This window comes from Magallana gigas, chromosome 3, assembly GCF_963853765.1.
Source record: "Magallana gigas chromosome 3, xbMagGiga1.1, whole genome shotgun sequence".
NCBI classification, from domain to species: domain Eukaryota; kingdom Metazoa; phylum Mollusca; class Bivalvia; order Ostreida; family Ostreidae; genus Magallana; species Magallana gigas.
Window position 1 is genome coordinate 24,992,879 of NC_088855.1, and position 8,944 is coordinate 25,001,822.

The 8,944-nt window shown below is 32.3% G+C and overlaps 1 protein-coding gene across 1 annotated transcript; it reads left to right on the top strand.

Annotated features, from left to right (window-relative positions):
* Window positions 1–319: 319 nt before the first annotated feature.
* On the top strand, window positions 320–6,753 carry LOC105340376 (C-type lectin BpLec). The gene is made up of 4 exons (XM_034482438.2): window positions 320–692; window positions 933–1,009; window positions 4,033–4,114; window positions 6,323–6,753. The coding sequence occupies exons 1-4, from the start codon at window positions 380–382 to the stop codon at window positions 6,556–6,558; spliced, it is 708 nt and encodes a 235-aa protein (XP_034338329.2). The 5' UTR covers window positions 320–379; the 3' UTR covers window positions 6,559–6,753.
* The last annotated feature ends 2,191 nt before the right edge of the window (window positions 6,754–8,944 follow it).

Sequence of the window (8,944 nt, forward strand, 5' to 3'; positions counted from 1 at the left end):
TATTTGCATGTTGACATAGATGTGTTTCACATTGTCGACATAACCATCGAATACCGTGCTTCTTAATGTTGCATCTTTACATTTTATTTTGATGCCGAAGGACTATTGTCTATGACCGGATGGATATCAATAAAAAAAATCATTTTTTTTTTTCAAGAGTTGCGTTTGTTTTTTTATTTGATAAAGAAATTTATAATAAAAACCAAGGTTGTCAGATATTTAGAAATATCTTATTGGAAATTTGAGATAATGAATTGGATAATCAATGTTGGAATTTGGTTGGTTACACGAACACGTTTTTGATACATTTTATATCGCTTCCTGGCTGAGAGGTTGTTGGCAGGCTTTGTATGGTCTGGACTCTTAATTTAAGTCGAAGATGAGTGCTACTTTTATTTTCCTTATTACTGCAAGCCTCTATAGTTCTAGTGCAGAACTTATCACCCACTCCATGTCAAGACTGCAAAAATATGACCTAAAAATTGTACCACCGGCAAACGTACAAGCAACAAAGAACGTTCGAAGTCTGTCCCATTGTGCAGCTATCTGTAACCGGAATAGACAGTCCTGTCTCTCCATACAGTATCAAGCAGAGGCTTCCCTTTGTCGGTTAGTCTCTGTACGTTTAAATGACGAGGAGGTTTTAGAAGAACCTGGTTCAAGTGGTTGGAAATATTATGAACGCAACATGGGTAAGGAATTTTGTATGTCTTAATGTAGTTAATAAAAAGACTAAGTCTAAGAGTGAAAGCTTTACCCTTGTGATGCTACCAGGTCCTCTAGGAACCTGGAAATGACATTTTAAATGCACTTTGTACATTGCGTTCAAAATGTGAGAAATAAACAAATGTTATTTACTCTTTTTTGTAAAACATATTGTATTTTCTTTTGTGTAACGAATGTCTATTTTTATCAATTGTAAATCTTTGTAGAATGTTTCGACTGGCACATATTCAATGGCCACGCATACCAAATGGACATCACCACAAGGAATTTTACTTCGGCTCAGGTAATCAAAGTACTGAACGTACTAAAAGCAGGGTTCTTTATGGTCTTAACGTGGTATTGTCCGTACTTTGTTGGAATAAGACAGAAAAGTTGTGTTGGGACTGGTTGGTTTAATATCGGCTGAGATTCAACTCTGACAACACAATTTATTCCATAAGACATCCATTGCCATATAAGGCTTCCGAAAAAAAATCACTAATTGATTACAGATGACGCTTTGCGTTTCTTTGTGTACTATGCAATGGCAGCATCGTACAAATCATGTTAAGAACATAACCCACTTTTTTCATCCAATCAGCAGTCGCTAAATATTCTATTAAGTGGTGTTTTTAATCGTTAAGAGTTTCTTAAAGTTTTCAGCGACGTAATATTTTCGATTGACAGTTTGGAGAGCCGTAAACAAAAAGAGATGATATTTTGATTTCAGCAAATGAAAATGTGGATTATGTTCTAAGTAAGTGAAATCATATTATGTAAAATTTACGCGATAAAGAAGGGGCTCGGTCGCTTCGCTCCCTCCGCCCCCTTCTTAACGCGTAAATTTTACTTAATCTGATCTAAGTAATACTTAGTACTCAGGAGCATTATTTTGATGCATTCATCTTGGGATTCAAACAATTAAACAGTTACAAATTAATTGAACTCGCGGTTTGTATAATCCGTAAGAAATTTATTAGGAAGTACATTTCACTTCATTCATAATTGTATTTCGAAAAGCAATAAAAGAGCGCAGCTTATCTTAGTTGCTTTATGCTAGGTTCCCCCGGCCGGGCCTTCTGTCAAGAACAGCACGATTATCGTAGCTGATCATGAATTGTCTCAGGAATTTTAGGCTTAGGTTCAAGGTGATGCGTGTCGATATGATCTTCTGGATTTGTTGAGCTTTGATATGATAAGGTCACGACATACATATTTCAGAAGACGCGATCTGTAACAATCTTATTGCCCGTTTAGATCCGATACCATACGTTATGATTAGATTGTTCATATAGAATTTGCGATTAATATGATCCGAATATCACGACACGCGTCCCCGATGTGGGGCGTTTTTATACGATTACGATACGTTCACCACAAATATATGTGCTCTGTATCGATAGGGCATGTTAATGATGGCGATTTTCTTCACGACCAAGATGGAAGGTGATCACGATTTAATCTACGATTGGACTCGACGGACATATTATATAGCCCGACTGATCATAATGACACATCGCAACAGAACGCAGCGCATCGCGCTGTTTGTCTCCTCCAAGATTGATCCAACTCTAATACGATGATAACGAATGATTAGGATTAAAAAACGTGTTGGTTGAAGAAATTTTTTGATAGTAAATTTTTTTACTACAATATATTACCACGAATGACCTCTGATCTGGTGAGATTTGATAACTGATTTGATAACTACAATTAATGTACGATTAAAACCGCGAATCGTTATAGTGTTGTTATGTTGTAAATTTTGAATTTACCGGGTGGCAGTAAATACAAAATTTACAACATGACAACTTCAAAATTTACAACATGACAACTTGTCATGTTGTAAATTTTGTATTTACTGCCACCCGGTAAATTCAAAATTTACAACATGACAGTGTGCATAAAACATGATGAATTTTAGCATTGCATACACATATATTTATTGATTATTTATAATTAATATGCATCAACTATAATTTTTGCTGAATACATGTCTGTCGTGTAAATTGTGGTATAATTGAGTCAAAACATCTGTTGAAGCCGAGACTGTCACCGATTCTGGGAGAGTCCTTCATGGTTCGATTATGAAAATTTGGCAACAACCTTGTGTGCTTATCTAAATCTAAATATCCGTGTCTCTAAACATTTTAATACCAAATGTGTTTCTCTATACCATGGGATTAGGTCATCTAGTATTTAACAATGATATTGTTACATTAAAGTTTTAAAATTCATAGAATTAAAAAACTAATTCATAGAATTTAAAACTATCTATAACAATTTAGTTTTGAAAGTTAAAACTAACATTATCTTTATTTACACAACAACGCAAACACGGTATCAAACGCATTGCGAAATTAGTATTGAAGAAGCGCGAGCTTACTTTGAATTCAGTCAACCGAAGAAAGTCATTCTAAAGATAAATTATAGCAGTTAAGTTAACTGGAACTATATTTGCCCTTAGAAATTGGAACCGTACTAAAGCACGAGAAACGGGATACTTGTTAAATATCTTTAAATACATGTATTTGGTATGAAACCAATAGAAAATCTATTACCCATATGATAGCCTTTTTTACAAGATCAACGTATATTAAAAAATGGTCTATTGACGTTAATAATTCCTCGAAGGGACAAGAGTACAGAATCTTTAAGTAGCGTAGGTGAAGTTCTCCTTGCAATTTTTATGTGAAGAAAAATGAAAAGAAGAAAAACATTCATGTAAAAATCCTAGATTAACCACTTCTGTATAGTTTTTAAGTATTTTGTATAAAAGTATAACTAAACTCATAAGTCAATAGATGTTTTTAACATACAGATAAAATATTCCCTTAAATTATGAATATAGTTTGTTGAACGGTTTAAAATAACAAACGATGAACTTTATTGGTAGATTGAGCAAGATCTTTATCTAAAAAAACCCTGGTAGATTTGATTGAAGGAAAACTAATACAGTTGAAGGAGTATAAATTTGATGGATTAGTTATTAATTAGATAGAAACATTCATCCATCGAATTAAAATGCTTTGTTTTATGTTTGTCTGCGATGAAACTTTATTGATTTCCTGAAATTTTAACTTGATTGATATTAATGCGTAGTTTTACCTAAACATATAAGGTTTCATAACTGATGTTATGTTATATATAGCCAACCATGATGTGATGAAGGACAGCAATTTAACCCAATTTATTTCATAGTTTATGGAAAGTTTTAAAAAATCACATTTGTATCTGATCGAATTTTAAATCGTTGAAGTTTATTTTTAAAGCTTTTGTTCATTGGAATAACAATTTAACAATTTAAATTGGTTTCATTTTGCTCAGAAATTTTGTGCATCTCTGCTACCCACGTCACATGTTATAGAAATTGAATCCAACGCTGAAAACAACTGGATTGTGGAACTAGGTAAGTCTAGTAAAAATAAATAAATAAAGAAGTCTCTACATGACAAAACAAGAGTGCCCGGAAGTCACATAGAGGCTCTATTATGTACAGGACAGAGTCCTTGGAAACTCCCTTCCAGAAAATTTTCGAGGGAAACGACATTATTATTATCATTGTCAGTGTCAATATCAATGTTCCATGTTCTTATAAGAATAAATAAAGCTGTTATTTGTGATTTTTTAAAATTGCATTTACTAGTGAATTATTGTGTCAAAAATCCGTTGCTTTGAATGTAATAACAAATTCGCAAAAACCCCCCCAAAAAACGATTTCGTTGACTAAACTGTCATAGAAAAGAGAATTAAGTAACGATTTGCATAGCTGATATTATTTATTAATATGTTTTTTTCTGGTTGATAACAATATAGAACTTACTATAAAAACTTTTTTCACCATCCCGTTTCTAAAAGCGTTGTGCAATTGATAACAGCATGAACTTTTTAAATTTAAGTCTTGAGTTTGAAAGTCGAAACAGTATTGAATTTTTGCACATTTTATCATAAAAATAGTCAACATTTAAATCTTGGTGTTCAATACATAATTCTCTTCATATCGTGCGTTGCCTGATACAAAGTACAATCTTCATGTACGCCACCAATTTTATAATGGAAGCAAATATCTTTTAGTTTAAGTGCCAACAGAATTATTATTGCGTAGATTGATTTTTATCTGTGAGTGTATACGTACGCTAAACGCTTTATGTCATGTAACCAAAACTATAATTACGTAACCTGAAAGCTTCGTGAAAGCGCTACCTATGATGAATCAAAGTATTGAGAGTACTAATTTAAAAGCTGTAGCAGTTTAATATTTGCTACCTTTTGAACAAGAGTTACAAATTTTTTTTAAAACTAATATTATAATAGCGATTGTACGTTTAAACGGAGCAAGCATTTTACTTTTGATCCAGAGTTGAGCAATGCAATGACATATTTAAGGATTACGTTTACTCAGGGGCGAACATTTTTTTTTTATAATTTTTTTATCTAAAAGTAATAATTTTATGTACTTAAAATTAAATCACCCTGTCTAAAACATATTTGTTTCTGAATTTCAAATTACGTTATGAATTGTCATGTATTTTATTAGGGTCTTTCTTTGTTTTTCTTCGTCGCCACAAGTTAATTACATATGTATTTGAATAAAAATAATGTTGCTGCTTTTCTGGCGAACGCTATATAACTATAAGTAGCAGTCGTCATAGCGACCGCCACTTATGTATCTGGCGGCCACCACATAATTATGTCATGTTGTGAATTTTGTATTTACTGCCACCCGGTAAATTCAAAATTCACAACATGACAATTATATGGCGGCCGCAACATAAAATGTAGAATTATCCGTAACAATTTTTGGGGGTTTTGACTTTTTGTTCACTTTTATGCAAATGCAGTCTTCAAGCCTGCTGAATGTATATCAGACGTCAACTTTTACTAGTTTAAAGCATCAATTTTATTCATTTGTATGCAGTACAATTTTATTTAATTATGTTTTGTAGCACGTACACAACTCAAAGTACTGACTGTACTTATACTGAATCGAGGTTTAGACAAAATGATACCTGATGTTTATTCTTTGAATGATCAGTAATTCAACATTGTTATTTTGATTGTAAAATCATCAAAGAACGTGTGGAAATAGGCCGAGGCATAAAACCACTTATATCCATTTGAAAAACCCACAGTTTGTTTTCTTTTAAATATCACTGTGTAATTAAGTCACTGTATTTAAGACGTAGTTTGAAATGTCCACTAATTAAAACATTTCAGTCCATAATGCTGCGATCAAATCATCGGAAATGATAAAAATTCTCCAATGTACACTCTGTATGTGTATATATGAGCCAATTTCACTGGATAGCGTGTGCATTTTAAACTTATAACTGTATATTTTACAGATTAATGTGTAAATGTTACATATTAAAGTGTAAAATTTACAGTTTAAAGGGTGAGTTTTACACTTTAAAGTTTGAATTTTACAGATTAAAGCGCGGAAAATAGAAAAAATATGAAGTGCATATGTGGCACTAATACGCTTCCGAAATATATAGACAGTATGTATAACTAGTTCACGCACAAAATTTTTCTATTTCTGGGAGAAAAAGAGGGGGGGGGGAGAGGATGTTTTGTGTTACGTCAATCATTTGACATCTAGGTTTATATTTTCTAGCAACAAGATATTGTAACGTCAAATCGGAAATCTGGATTAATTTGTATGACAGCTTCAACACGCAACCGTACACTTGGTTGGAGAGCGGGCAGTCGGCCGTCTACACCAACTGGGCCCCGGACTCCCCGTCAGACTTTGAAGAGAAGTGCGCCACGTTTTCTACGTCGGCTGGGGGGACCTGGAATGACGTCGTATGTGAGCTGTTAGCTCCCGTGGTGTGCGAGCGGGATCTTTAATGAAACTTGTAATTGAGCAAACTGATAAAATATGGTACAACTGTACATAAATGTTAAAGTCATCAAACAATTCAGAGAGACATACTAGGATTGTATTCTATCAATTTTAATGTACATTTCTTTAACTACTGCATGTGTTTATGTATTTGAATATTTACATGCTATAACAAAATAAATATACGTTGATGCTAGTGATTTTTACATTTTTGAATGTTACACAATAATATGTCATCATTTACAAAAACATGACTATAGCAATATTTGTTTTTTCTAAACAGGGGATATAATGATGAAATTGGTTTAAAGACGATAATGATGTGGTAAATGAGATTGCTAATGAAATGTACATCTTTTTCTACGAACCCAATAAGACAGCAAATAAATGTGTAATTTGCTACTTTGAACAACAACATAAACTATTAAAGTAAATCAGTGTATAAAAGTTCAAAGAACTTAAAAATTTCTTATATAACTGAAAATTATAAATCTTGAGGGTATTTAAAAATCAGCGATGAAAATGGAAAACCGAATTGCAAACAAAAATGTAATCTACGTGTGTTTAATTTTTTGGAGTACCCAAGAAATAATCATATTTAAGAACAATAAATTTTATTTATAAGGAATTAAAAACCTTTAAAAAGAGATCACGTTGCTCATTTAAACAATAATGACAAGCTGACACAAGTACCTTTACGAATTTAATTACAAAAACAAACTTTTATTAATTTACATGCACAAATTATTTTCTATATTTCTTCATTGTGAGCAAATTTACTAAATTAATAAATTTCTGTGTAGAATTTGTATCCCAATTGGCCACTTTCTTCATTTAGGGGCCTGTTTCACAAAATACTAAGATCTATCTTAAGACTAAACTTTGTGAACTTTTACATCATAGCCGTTTCACAAAATTTGCATATCTTATGATTTTAATATCTTTTAAAAGATCTGTCATAATCTTATGACAACCAAATACATGTCTGAAGTCCAAACTTGACATGGCGGCAGCTTATCATTTGGTTCAACACGGAAGTCTCGGTTCAACACCGAAGTCTCTTAAGGCGAGAACGGGTATTTAGAGCTAGAAACAACCCTATGTGAATGATGAATATATCATAGATAAATTTTGATGTCATTTGATTTTGGATATGTGCTGGGCTCAGTGTTCGTTTGGGACACCCTCATGCCCCCCCCCCTCCCCCCATCACTGCAAATTATGGTGGCACTCAGGTTTTATGCCAATGGAAATTTTCAAGCCGTTGCCGGTGATCTTCGCGGTATAAGCAAAGCTAGTGTATCAAGAATAGTAAATGCTGTTTCATCAACATTAGTAGCTTTAAGGAGGTTTGCACCTGAAATACTAGTGATGTCAATGATCCGAAAACCACTTGGATATAAAGATGGGGACCTAACATGTTCATTTATTTCATGTGTGACCTATATCACATGACATTGTTGGAAATATGGGGTCCCAAATAGAAATGATATTTTTTTTTATATTATTGCTTAAATTTGGCGTGGAAATCTTTTAATTGAAGAAATCAAACAAACATTTATAATTTGAACTATTATTTAGTTATGATTTCAATACAGTTTGAAGTTGATCACATGTGGTGACTATAAAAGTAATATTCAAGTCAAAGTTTAAAAAACCTTGCGTTACTGATGGCTTCAAATGCCAGTACAATATGATATGAATACAACAGCAAATGTAAAGATTGTTACAAACTTTTGGAGTAATCAAATTATAACGCAAATAATAAAATGAAAGTAATGTCATTTTCCCAAAACTTTGCATACAAATAGACATACATTTAATTTCTCATACTAGAGTTAAAAAAGTCGGGGTCAGATCTCAAAAAATTGAGATATGACATGAAATGAGCTAAATTAGGCAAAAATTTGAGTTAATGTTTTCTCCACTTCTATAAAATATAAGGTAAATATGCCAAAATATATCGATAGAAATAATATGTTTTACGGTGCGACCGTTGGGGCGAGCACATGGCATGTGATCAAACAATCAATTATAATAAATCAATAAAAATAAAAATTAACAACGTAAAATTTGAATCAAAAAAAAAATACCTATTTTTCAGTAAATTTTCATTATTCATAGTTTATAAGATTTGTTATAATTTATTTATTTATTTATTTATTAGTAGAACAGTAGTTTAATCTCAGATACAATGTTGTTGAATAATAAAGATTTTAATATATAAATATTCATTGCACTGTAACTCCTCTTTTAAAGTGATTGTAAGGTCAGTTTATCCCCCCCCCCCTTTTTTTGCAGTAGACATTTTTTCCTAAACCTACATAATTATAAAACTGGACTCATCATAGAGCCCCCCCCCCCCCCCATGTTAAAAAAATAATATTTCAT